At 42.9% G+C, this 13,401-nt stretch overlaps 1 protein-coding gene across 4 annotated transcripts in view; it reads left to right on the forward strand.

The window, feature by feature from the left end:
* Positions 1-13,401, forward strand: part of LOC144326385 (integrator complex subunit 6-like) — a 118,914-nt gene that overhangs the window by 90,148 nt on the left and 15,365 nt on the right. For all 4 annotated transcript variants that reach the window (XR_013391497.1, XM_077922948.1, XM_077922947.1 and 1 more), the window contains 4 exons: positions 2,424-2,639; positions 2,755-2,878; positions 6,593-6,735; positions 6,873-7,104. Coding sequence is in view for 3 of the 4 variants with exons in the window: in XM_077922948.1 (XP_077779074.1) it covers positions 2,424-2,639; positions 2,755-2,878; positions 6,593-6,735; positions 6,873-7,104 (715 nt within the window). In the remaining variant the exon portion in view is untranslated. The remainder of the gene's footprint in view (positions 1-2,423; positions 2,640-2,754; positions 2,879-6,592; positions 6,736-6,872; positions 7,105-13,401) is intronic.

Genomic DNA, 13,401 nt, shown 5'->3' on the forward strand with positions numbered 1-13,401 from the left:
GCCTGCCATTATCACTGAATCAGGGAACTGATTCGTCAATTTGTCAATGTACAATTCCAGCCTGGACCAGTTATTTTTTATCTGCTGTTTTCCTCTCTGAGGTGGGAGATATACGTTAAGCAGTAGCAGGCTATAAGCATCTCATTAACGTGACTATGGCCAGGTGGTTCAGAGGCTCCAGTTTTACACGGGTAACCCTTAATCTTGTTGATACCAAGGTACTCAAACCGCCTTTGGTCCGCATCCCCTTTAATGCTTGGTGAACCCTGGAGGCAGAATGAGGAGAAGCCGTTTACATCTATTTTGCTTATGCTCCAAGTCTCCTGTAGGAATACAAGGTCGTATCCTTGGATGAATTTAACAAAAGACAGGTCGGATGTCTTTTTTGACCAGCCTGCAATATTCCATGTTATAAAGCTAAGGTTGGATTTGGCTCTGCTAAGATTTGATCTTTGTCAATTATTGTCCAAAGAGTTTTTGGGGTTAGCCTTTTTGTGTGGCAACTGGATGTTATTTGTTTTATCAGCGCCTTTGCATGGGGAGCAACCCAGGTGTTCAATGAATTCAGACAGTGGGTGTAGGGTACTCACATTGGTAATCATAGAGCCTTTGTTTAGCAAGGCATCCTCCGGGGGATGTTCCATCTGACTGGAGCCTAGTTTCCTCCTCATCTAAGTATCTCATTTTAGTCCAAAAGCTCAGTGAGGTCGCCTTGGGGTTGGTTTCCCTTTTCAGGGGTAATCTACTACCTTCCCCTGTATGTTTTGCTTCCGTAATTGCAGGCCGATTTATCTCTGCCGTTACCTGCAAATTGTGACAACGACAAACTACTAAGTTGTGTCCCTGGGTAGGAAATTCTTCCACCATGAGAACCTTTTTGAAGGAAGTCTGGTCCTCTGCTAGGTCCTCCTCCCTAGCAACATTACGTTTGACCTCCCCAGTTAATCTATTTCTAAGTGTTTCTAGTCTTTCTAAAATTTCAGTTTGTACTAAGGAAGGCAATGACCAGAATTGACTTACTAGCGTGTTTTCTTCTGCTCACTCCCTGGGCGATGCAGATCATATAAGGCTGCAGTTCCCCTTTTTGGTTTTAAAACCTCTTGTTTGTGATGATCAAGGAGGGTCTTTTGAAACCTGTTTCCCTTCCTAATTTTTTCCTGTTCCTCATTTACTGTTAGTTTGTTGGGCTTAGCATCAGAAAATAAAGTCATTGGTGACCTATTTTCAAAAAGTCTTGTTATAATCATTTCCTTCAGGAATAGGTGTCTTAATCTGTAGATTAGTTTGGCCAGATTTTGGTCGTGAAAAGTAATAATTGCTTGTACTGAATACCCATCACAATATAAATACTCTATAGAAGCAATGTCGTTTGGCTTTACTACACCTGGCAGCCTGTCATTTAAGATGTTCAGAAGATGCATTATGCGGTCTATCCATGAGAGGAAGGTCCGCAGAATGACCTCCAATGAGAAGCCCACAAACAACAGCTGCACCATCACCATTTGTGATTCCCAACAACTGTTATTCAAAGGCTTATTGTGGCCATCATGATACACTTTTATTTATTAACCTCACTTCTCGCTGGGAGGGAACCGCCAGAAGGCCCTCAGAGCTGGCCTTCATTATCTGGGCTGAACGATGGGGGTGGAGACACTTCTTCAGGTATACAGGGCCAAGGCCGTTTCAAAAGGGCTAATGCACAGAACTGAACAGACTGTTCTTTGAATCCTGGCTCTGGTTTCACAAATCATAACTTCTTTGTATTATTATTTATTGAATTTATATACCGCCCTATACCCACAGGTCTCAGGGAGGTTCACAGAATAAAATCAGAATATAAAACTATAAAATACATAATCAAAATAAAAACAACAATAATAGCCCTTATTGGATCAACTTCTGTTCATGTGAATGCCACATACGCAAGCTTTTGAGTTGCACAGATAGCCTTTGTACAGCAGCATACAAATACAGCTAATCATACTTGGATAGATGTGAACCAGGCCGTATTTTGTGACTAAAAGTTGCTTCTCTAGAATGTTATTCTATCCTGGCCAATGAGAAGAACTGTGCTCATTGTTTGTATTTTCCATGTTGTTAAATAAAAAAAAAACTGCATTGTTTTAACTTTCTGTCCCAGGTAACTGAATTCATTTGTTATGCATTTTGGACTAAAAGGCATTTGTTCATTTATGAAAAGGCCCTGTGTGACTCAAATGCTTATGTAGTCTTAACAGATGGTCGTGACAGCTAGATATATGGCTTGAATCTTGGAGGAGATGTATTAAAAATAATCCTCAATCTCTTTCAGCATGTAGAGAGCAGGTTTGGGCTACCTTTTGATGTAGTAAGAATTTGTTGTATACCAGAAGCATCTGCTGTGCTGTTTACTTCCCTCAATATACTATGTGATTTTGTTGTAGACGAAAATAGAGTCGGAGCGGATAATAGGGTCAGTGGGCAAGAAAGCACCACAAGAGATAGGCATTAAAGTGAAAAATCACTTCAGTGGCCTCTCCCTGATCCAGAAGAGGGATTTGAAACAGCTCCTTCCCGGGATCTCAGGTGAATCTCCGCTCAGGCTTCCTGAAACGAACGTTAAGGAATTTGCTGGCTTCCACATAGGGCTCTTAAACAAGGTGGGTGTGATGTGGTACCAGTGGGAAGCAAAATGCTTGCCTTATATCTTCCAACTTTGTAGTATTCAAACAGCAATGAGTTGACCAACATTCTGTTTTTGTTTTTAAAATTCAGGATCTAAAGCCACAGGCATACAGGAATGCTTATGATATTCCTCGCTGCAGCCTTTTAGACCAGCTGACCCGAATGAGGACTAACCTGCTGAAAACACACAAAGTTATCCTGGGCCAGGATGAAGGTAACTTGTATCCTGCCTTGTTGTCATTGGACTGAATTGAGGTTCTAGTTCGGTTCCTTTCGGTGAAGAGTAGAAACACAGGAACCAGCTTTATTCTGAGGCAAACCATTAATCCACCTCCTTCACTATTGTCTACACTCTACACTGTTTGGCAGCAGCGCTCTCAGACAGGACATGTCCAGCCCTACTTGGAGATGTTGCCAGAGATTGAACCTGGGAACTTTGGTATGCAAAGCATTAGGAACGTAGGAAGTTGCCTTGTATTTAGTCAGACCACTGATCCAACTGCTTAATGGTTGGCTATGCTGAATGGCAGCAACTCTTCAGGATTTCAACAGGAATCTCTTCCAGCCCTACCTGGAGTTTCTGGGAACCAGGGACTTTCTGCATGCAAGACAGATGCTCTACCACTGAGCTGTCCCTGGTTTGGGATTTGGACTTGGAATACATGGATTTTATGGATTCTTCTAGCCCTGAATCCTGCCATACGGCAACCCTTAATCTGTGTGATTAATGTAAAAATTATTTAATCATTTGCAATGGCAAATCAGGTTTATTATCAAAATTTACAAACTTTCAGCTGTCAACAATGAGCAAATCAAGCAAAAGTAGTTGAAATAGCTCAACATCACGGATGCTTCAAGTAGTTTCCCCAAATTCAGCTGAAAATGCAACTTATACTGGCTTCTCCAATCTCAACCCCCTGAATAGAATCCCTCACAACAGCACAAATACAACAGGTGTTGTCTCAAGCACACCTGATGCAACTAATCAAGGGCTTCATCAGTTGCACCAGGTGTGCTTGAGCTGCAACACATGAAATACCTGAGCAGGCTAGGGGGTTGCAGAGTGTCAAATTTGGCTGCACATTAGAAATATGGCTAAGTCAAGAGAATGGTCCAAGAAGGTACAGTGGTGCCCCGCAAGACGAACGCCTCGCAAGACAGAAAACCTGCTAGACGAAAGGGTTTTCCGTTTTGGAGGCGCTTCGCAAAACGAATTTCCCTATGGGCTTCCTTCGCAAGACGAAAGCCCATAGGGAAATCTCCGGGACAGCGGGGAAGCGCAGCGCGTCTTCCCCACTGTCCTCGGACCTCCTCCCGCCGCCAGGCTTCGGAAGGCTGCTCCGAAGCCTGGGGGGGGGGCGGAGAGACCTCCTCCCGCCGCCAGGCTTCGGAGCAGCCTTCCGAAGCCTGGCGGGGGGCGGAGAGGTTTTTTAAAAACCCCGGGACAGCGGGGGACTTCTCCGCTGTCCGGGGCGATTTTAAAATGCTACCGAGCGGCAGCGCTGCCGCCCGGCAGCATTTAAAAAAACCCGGGACAGCAGGTTTAAAATCGCCCCGGTCGGCGCGTTTCTCCGCTGTCCCGGAGGGCTTTTGAAGGCAGGCGGGGGGGGGGGAGCAAAGACTTTCGCCCCCCGCCCGCCTTCAGAAGAGGTCCAGGACTTCTTCTGAAGGCGGGCGGGGGGCAAAAGTCTTTGTCCCCCCCTGCCTGCCTTCCCAGGGGCTTTTAAATCGCCCCGGACAGCGGAGAAGTCCTCCGCTGTCCCGGGGCGATCTTAAAATGCCGCCCGCCAGCATTTTAAGATCGCCCCGGACAGCGGAGAAGCGGGGTTTTTTAAAATGCTGGGGGTGGGAAGAAAAGCCATTGTCCCCCCCCCCCCAGCCTTCAGAAGAGGTTGGGGGACAGACTGTCCCCGGACCTGGTCTGAAGGCGGTTTCCCTAGGAACGCATTAATTGATTTTCAATGCATTCCTATGGGAAACCGTGCTTCGCAAGACAAAAAACTCGCAAGAAGAAAAAACTTGCGGAACGAATTAATTTCGTCTTGCGAGGCACCACTGTAAGAGAAAAGATCATCGGCCTTCACAAACAAGGAGCAGGATACAAAATGATAGTGAAGGCACCATATGTTCCTAGAGACACTGTTAGAAGCATAGTTTGCAAGTTCAAAGTTAAATGAACAGTGGTTACACTACCAGGACAGGGCAGAAAAAGGAAGCGATCTGTGGCAGCAACCGGATTTCTGAGACGGTAGGCTGGGAAAAATGCACAAGTGACTGCAAACGAGCTGCAGCAAGACTTGGTGGCAGCAGGCATTGAGGTTTCAATGAACACAGTAAGGCACGTACTGAACACAGAAGGGAGAAGCGTCTTGCCATCAGTCAGGAAGCTGAATCTTGGGCGTCTTTGGACTTTCCAACAAGACAGTGATCCCAAGCATTCCTCAAATTCCACCAAGCCTTGGTTGCAGAAGTAGTCCTGGAAGGTTCTATAGTGGCCATCACAGTCAGCTGACTTGAACCCCATAGAAAATCTCTGGTGGGATTTGAAGAAGGCAGTTGCAGCATACAAACCCAAGAATATTACTGGACTGGAGGCCATTGCTCATGAGGAATGGGCTCAGATTCCTCAGGAACGCTGCCAGAAGCTGCTGTCTTGCTATGCATCTTGTTTGCAGCAGGTCATAGCAGCAGAATTCTGCTCTACTAAGTACTAAAGATGCTTGCCATGAAGGGGTTGAATAATAGTGAGACTGAAAAAGTGAGTATAAATTGCAATTTTAGCTGAATTTGAGGAAATTGGCATGATTTGGGTCAGGAATCATATTCCAAAAGCTCCAAATTGGGGGCGAAACCCCCCCAAAACCTGGGCACATAATCTGACATGATTTGGCTTAAATTCCAAAGCACTCCATGTCCTGATGCAGAAGCGTATTTTGGAGTTGGCACTTCTGGTAGCAATAAATCACACAGAGGCAAAAGTTCATTAGCAAAAGAATAACTTTTAGTAAAGGTTTCCCAGCTTCATGACAAAAGAGAGAACTTGGCAGATGTGAGTGGTAGAAAACAAAAGTAAGAAAGAGAAATCAGCCTGCTGAGCTCATAGATTTCTCTTTCCTGGCTCAGCATGACCTTGAGATAACAAAACGTAAAGCATAACATTTCCAGCTGCTTCAGCAGAAAAGAATAACCTTCCAGAATGAACCAGTATTTTTCAGCATTTTCCAGTTTCTGCCCTCAGAGGTATTAGTCACGACAGAGAAACCACTTGAAGTACCCGCTCTGTTAAGCTATTTCAATTGCTTTGGTTTGATTTGCTCATTGCAAACAGCTGAAAGTTTGTAAATTTTTATAAAAAACCTGATTAGCAATGGGGGGTTGAATAATTTTGATTGCAACTCTGTCAGCTGGTGTATTTTGTGTTAGTATTGCAGTTGAAGCCTTGGAATTAGAGTAATAGGGATATTCTGTATCTGAAAAGCCTGCCAGCTGGAACTTACTTTTTCTGTGTATAACTTTGTCCAGAGCTGTTTCCTGTGTCTGTTACTTCTGCAGCAGTAAAACATTTGGACCTTACTGACTCTGCTTCTCTGTGATGACTTTTACAGCAAACATGACTTGGAGCCACACTTCACTGTGTGTGGTCTTACCTTAGATTCCCAACACACAACTTTCATTCAAGATTGACATGTGTTACAAGGGAACTCTTAGCAAAATGGGAAATCTCATATCCTTAGATATCATGCATCAGGTTCAAAGACACTTTCCCTATGCACATTTCCAGTCTGCACTTAAAAGTGTGTGAACACATGCTTAAGAACAATGGGACTATAAATGGCACAGCTGAAAAAACTTAACAAGTTAACTATTTAACTTTAGGGAAGTTCAAAACTTCTGAAAATGATATACATTGTTTCTGTTTCTGTTGCAGACTGCATTCATAGTGTTCCAGTGGCTCAGATGGGGAACTACCAGGAATATCTAAAGAGAATGCCTTCTCTACTTCGGGAAATTGACCCAGACCAACCCAAAAGACTTCATACTTTTGGTAACCCTTTCAAGCAGGATAAGAAGGTAGGTAGAGCCTACTGTAATTAACCCAGGGCACTCGCCCCAAAAAATTTCATGACTCTGAGTGAGTGGAGTTGGTATTTTGTTCCAAAATAACAATACTGCTAACTGATCTTAATGGTAGATTGTGTGTTTTCCAGGGCATGATGATTGATGAAGCAGATGAGTTTGTCACCGGTCCTCAGAACAAAATCAAGCGTCCAGGAGAGACCAACACCCCTGCCTGTCTGAAAAGAAGGCACAGTATGTCTCCACTGTTAAGGAAGTCCCAGTCCTCACCAATGATAGTCAATCATGTCAGTGTGAAGGGGGCCTCCTCTGCTACAGGGTCCTCAACCAACGCCACCCTCAAAGCTATACCAGCCTACAAAGGTAATTAGAACTACAGCTTAGCTGCAACCTATCTGACTTTTACTTTGTTCCTTTTACTTCTCCTTTGTGCTTTTTCTGCTAAACCCTCACTAAACAATTCCCTTTTGCCTGCTTAGGTATTTATATTATTTATATTATTATTATTTATTACCCTGCCCATCTGGCTGGGTTTCCCCAGCCACTTTGGGCAGCTCACAGCATATCTAAAAACATAATAAAAACATCAAGCATTAAAAACCTACCAATACAGGACTGCCTTCAGATGTCTTCTAAAAGTTGTGTAATTCTTTATCTCCTCGAAGGGAGGGCATTCCACAAGGTGGGCGCCACTACCAAAAAGGCCTTCTGCCTGGTTCCCTGTAACTTCGCTTCTCACAGTGAGGGAACCACCAGAAGACCCTCGGAGGAGGACCTCAGTGTCTGGGCTAAGCAATGGGGGTGGAGACGCTCCTCCATGTATACTGGACCGAGGCTGTTTAGGGCTTTAAAGGTCAGCTTCAATACTTTGAATTGTGCTTAGAAATGCACTGGGAGCCAGTGAAGATCCTATAGGACTGGTGTTATATGATCCCAGCGGCCACTCCTAGTCACCAATCTAGCTGCTGCATTCTGGTTAGTTGCATTTTTCGAGTCACCTTCAAAGGTAGCTCCACGTAGAGCGCATTGTTGTAGTCCAAGCGGGAGATAACCAGGGTATGCACCACTCTGGCGAGACAGTCTGCGGGCAGGTAGGGTCTCTGCTGGCGTACCAGATGTAGCTGGTAGACAGCTGGCCTGGACACAGAATTGACCTGTGCCTCCATGGACAGCTGTGAGTCCAAAATGACTCCCAGGCTGCGCACCTGGTCATTCAGGGACACGGTTACCCCATTCAGGACCAGGGGGTCCCCCATACCCACCTGTCTCCCCAAAACCACAAGTGAGAGCCCAGGGGTCCGAACACTGATTCCCCAACATCACTTTCTGGGCACGGCCCAGGAGGAAGGAGTAGAACCACTGCATAACAGTACTCCTTGCTCCCAGCCCCTCTAGACAGTCCAGAAAGATGTCATGGTCAATGGTGTCAAAGGCCATATTGGCTGGGTCCGAATATGTTTTTTTAAGAAGCAGTTTAATAACTGCCTCTTTCAGCAGGTCTGAGAAGGCTCCCTCACAGAGGGAAGTGTTCACCGCCTCACGGAGCCCATCGCCCATCCCTTCCCGGCTCGCTTTTATGAGCCAGGATGGGCATGGATCAAGGAGACAGGTGCCTGGAGTTAGAATGGCGTCCAGCAAGACTTCTTCCTGGCTCCAAGCAGAGTATCGCAGCAGTGGTGTGTGCCTTGTGTAGGTGCAATACGCATAGTCCGTACGCAAGCTTCTTGCTAATCTAAGAAGGCTTTAATCATGTACAGCAGAACATCATAAACCAGCCGGGAGATCGAGCAGACATTCTCTCTGGCTCATCAGCGAAAAGTGAAAGCAACTCACACACAAAGATTCCCGTATGTGAAAGAAACCACACCTCAGTAAGCAGAGACGTCACACAGAACTGTTTAACCCTGTAAGTTCTGATTCTCCTCACAAGGTGGTCGGTTTCACTCATCCAAGCAGCCTGTCCACATCCTCGGAGGTAACAGATTGGAATTGATCCCATACAACTTGACTAGACCCTAGCACTCTTCCACCCTGGCCCTGCTCCCATGGTGGAGTCTACCTCATTCCAAATCTGAGCGACTTCATCTGCTAAGAACTTTGTAAAATCATTGTGGGAGATCTTGGGGTGGTTCCATTAGATTGTGAAACACCTGAAAAAGTATCTTGCTGTTTTCTCCAGATGCAGTAGAGGCAGAGAAGAAAGTCCTCTTCGCCGTTGCTGTTGCCACTTGGTAGGCTCGACGTTGAGCTCTATCCCGTGTCTGGTCCGATTCAATCTCGGTGATTGTTTCATCACCCTCAGCTCTGGTGAAAACCGTGGGGCTGTCTGGGCTCCACATTCCTTTATGTATATTTTTGCAATACTTCCAATAATGCTCCTCACAAAACGTCTTGCAAACCTACAAACGTCGTCTGATCTTCACAAATACTTTTCAAATAGTCCGTAAATTTACTCCAGTCTTCCATTAATTTCTGGTCCCACCGGTTTCGAATCCTTCCTGTTAGTTTATCTAGTTCTGGGCTCCACATTCCAGTGGGCCACCAGGGAATCAGCTAAAAAGCCATCAGCATGGGATAAAACATCCCCTACTACTCTTTGGAAACCATCTGGATCCATTAAGTGGCAGGGGTTGTCCATCTGAATCAATCCCACCTCCCTGCAGAGGGGAAGGGTTGTGAAGAAGTCTAGTTGCACCAGGAAGTGACCAGATCATAGCACTTCTTTTGTTTCACTTTTACTTAGTGTCAGATTACCCACGTCCGTAGAGGAGAACACCAGGTCTAAGGCATGTCCGTGGCTATGGGTTGGGCCAAACTCATTCAGGGACAGCCCCATGGAGACCATGCTTTCCACAAAGTCCCGAGTGGACCCCCCCCCCCCTTTTAAATGTTTTTTATTGATTTTTCATTTCAACAAATTTTCAACAATCATCTACCCACTTCCTTACCCAACACACTGCTGAGCACTGACTTCCCTCCCTCCCTTCAACCGGTTTTCTTATTTCAATCTCCTTTTTGCAGTTTCTTATTATATCCTGTCCATATCATAAGATTTATTTCAGTCCGCTGGAGTCTTCAAATTTCTACAGTTATTACAGTCATACCTTGTGTTGAAGTAGCTTCAGGTTAAGTATTTTTGGGTTGCGCTCCGCGGCGACCCAGAAGTAACAGAACGCGTTATTTCTGGGTTTCGCTGCTCGCGCATGTGCAGACGCTCAAAATGACATCATGCGTGGAAGTAGCGAATCGCAACCCACGCAGGTGCGGGTTACACTCTACTCATGATGCGAACGGGGCTCCGGAATGGATTCCATTTGCATCCAGAGGTACCACTGTATTTAGATAATCCATAAATTTACTCCAATGTCTTTGGAATTTTGTTTCCTCTTGGTTTCGGATCCTGCAGGTCAGTTTTGCTAGTTCCGCATAATCCACCATCTTCGACTGCCATTCCTCCACTGTTGGTAATTCCTGTATTTTTCATTTTGGGCCTAACAAAGTTCTAGCAGCAGTCGTGGCATACATAAATATGCTTTGATCTGCTTTTTCTATTTCCTCTCCCATCAAGCCTAGCAAAAAAGCCTCTGGCATATTTGGGAAAGTATACTTGAGTATCTCTTTCACTTCGTTATAAATCAGTTCCCAAAACTGTTTTAATTTCTCACATGTCCACCACATGTGGTAAAAATCTTCATCCTTCTCTTTACATTTCCAGCATACTTTACTGCTCATCCTATACATTTTTGCTAATTTAACAGGTGTTAAGTACCAGCAGTACATCATTTTCATAATATTCTCTTTTAAGGCAGTACATGCTGTAAATTTTAAACTCTCATTCCACATTTTCACCCAAGCATCGTACTCAGTGTTATACCCAAAATCTTATAGGGCTTCGATTTCCATCCTTTATCTGCTCTCATTAAGATCTCTTCGTAAGTAGCCCACCTCCCTTTCATATTCAACTTCTTTACTGTTAGTACCTCTACCAGTGATATCCACCACGGTGTTTTCCTTTCCAACAAATTTTTGTTTCTATCCCAAACCTCGTATAGAGCACTCCTTATCACATGGTTTGTAAATCCTCTGTGCACTTTCACTTTATCATACCAGAGATAGGAGTGCCATCCGAATCTATTGTTGTATCCTTCTAGGTCTAACAAATCTGTATTTTCCAATGTTATCCATTCCTTTATCCAACATAAACAGGATGCTTCATAATAAAGTTTTAAATGTGGTACTGAAAATCCTCCTCTTTCTTTTTTATCAATCAGTAATTTAAATTTTATCCTTGGTTTTTCCCTCTGCCATATGAATCGTGAAAGTACCTTCTGCCATTCTTTGAATTGTCCTGTGCCTTTGATTATAGGGATCGTTTGAAATAAAAATAACATCTTAGGTAATACAATCATTTTGACCGCTGATATTCTACCACACATTGACAACTTTAACCTGTTCCATATTTCCAGGTCTCTTTTAATCTCCTTCCAAACCGACTGATAATTGTCATTAAACAAATTAATATTCTTTGCAGTCAACCAAATTCCCAAATATTTTGCTTTCTTTACCACCTTAATTCCACAGTTTTTTCCCAATATTTCTATCTCATTCTTTCCCATATTTTTAACCACCATTTTTGTCTTGCTTTTATTCAGTTTAAATCCTGTCAATTGCCCAAATTCCTCAATTTCTTCCATTGCTTTCTTGACACTCAATCGGGGTTCTTCTAATGTTAACACCAAATCGTCTGCAAAGGCCTTAGGTTTAAATTCCTTTGCACCTATTTTGATACCTTTTACCTCTGATGTTTCTCTCAAACTATTAGTTAATACCTCCAAGTACCATGATGAACAATAATGGGGACAGTGGGCACCCCTGTCTGGTACCCTTTGTGATGTCAAAATATTCTGTCAAAACATTATTCACAATCAATTTTGCTTTCTGTTCTGAGTAGATTGCCTCAATTCCTCTCAGGAAGGATCCTCCCACTTCCATCATCTCCATACTTTTTTTTTCATAAATTGCCAAGAAACGTTGTCAAATGCTTTTTCCACATCTATAAACATTTGTACGGCTGGTTTATCATTTCTGAACTCCAAATATTCTAGTATATCAACAATATGTCTTACATTATCTCTTAATTGTCAGCCAGGTAAAAAACCTGCTTGGTCTTTGTGAATCAACTCGTTTAGAATTACTTTTAGTCTATTCGCCATAATGTCTGTGAATAGTTTGTAATCATTATTTAGCAACGATATTGGTCTAAAGTTCTTGACATTATATGTGCCTCTTTCCATGTATTTGGTATCTTTCCTCCTTTCAAAATATTGTTCAATCACCTCCCAAAGCGTCAACTGTCCACTAAGAGTTTTATAATATTTTGCAGTGAGACCATCAGGTCCTGGAGCTTTACCTCGTTTCCTTCGCTTTATTGCCTTTTGAATCTCTTGTATAGTTATTGGTGTATTCAATTGTTCCCTTTTTTCTAATGGGATCTGTTTTCCTTTATGTATTTCCAGGTATCTCTCTATTTTTTTATATCTTGCTTTTCTTTCCTATATAGTTCCTTATAAAATCCTTGAAAGGCTTTCCTTATTTCTTTTTGATCTTCTGTCAGTTAGTTGTTCTCCTATCTTTATTTTGTTAATTATGTTTTGACTTTGACGTTTCCTTAATTGCCAAGCTAGTAACTTCCCAGTCTTATTTGCTGATTCAAAGTTCTTCTGTCTCATTAATTTTATCTTCCATTCCACTTCCTGGCTCACCAACATGGAGAATTGAGTTTCCAACCTCTTGATAGTTTGTTTTATTTGTTCATCTTTTGGTTTTACTGATAGTTTTTTTCTCATTTTCCATGAGATGAGTCAGGATTTCCTCTTTCTTTCTTTCTTTCTTTCTCTTTCTTTTTTTGGGGGGAGGCTATTTTGCTGTATCAGAAAACCTCTCATTGTCAATCAAATCAAAAAACGTCTTTGGAAGTTTGCCCTCTTTTGTTGTTTTCATTTTCGACGTTCTATCTAACTCTGGCATCACCACTCCATTACAATTCCCCATTATTATTATTATTTTCTGATCCATAAATTCCATCAATCTTTCCTCCAGTTTTCCAAAGAATTGCCCCTTTATTTTCATTTGGTGAGTAGAGTCCCACCACAATCAATCTCTCACCTTGCAGCATTATTTGGACCACAATCACTCTCCCTTCCTCATCTTTGGAGATCAACTTAGGTTCAAGTTTCTCTTTTATATACAAAACCACTCCTTTTTTATTTACATCTGAAGTTATAAATTCTCTACCCAACCTTTTATTAATCAAAATGTGTCTGTTTCTATCCAAATTCCATCTTTTCAAAACATACTCAATTTTATTTCTTTTAGATTTGTCATTAAGTCCATTTACATTCCAGGTTATCAATTTCAATGCCATTTCTCTAATCTGTCAACCCAGTGGCTTTGTTATCAGTACCTTCTTCTTCCACCTCTTCTTCCTCTTCTCCTTCTCCCTCTCCTTCCTCTTCTTCCTTATTTCTTTCCTTCTTCTTTTTCTCCTCCTCTAGGCCGTGATCGGGTCCAGCAAATCTGGGGCCAACAGTATTTACCTCCATCTTTCCTAGTTCCTTCTCATATCTTCTTAAAAATTTCTTAACTTCCCGAGCATCAGTT

This window comes from Podarcis muralis, chromosome W (assembly GCF_964188315.1).
Source record: "Podarcis muralis chromosome W, rPodMur119.hap1.1, whole genome shotgun sequence".
Lineage (NCBI taxonomy): Eukaryota > Metazoa > Chordata > Lepidosauria > Squamata > Lacertidae > Podarcis > Podarcis muralis.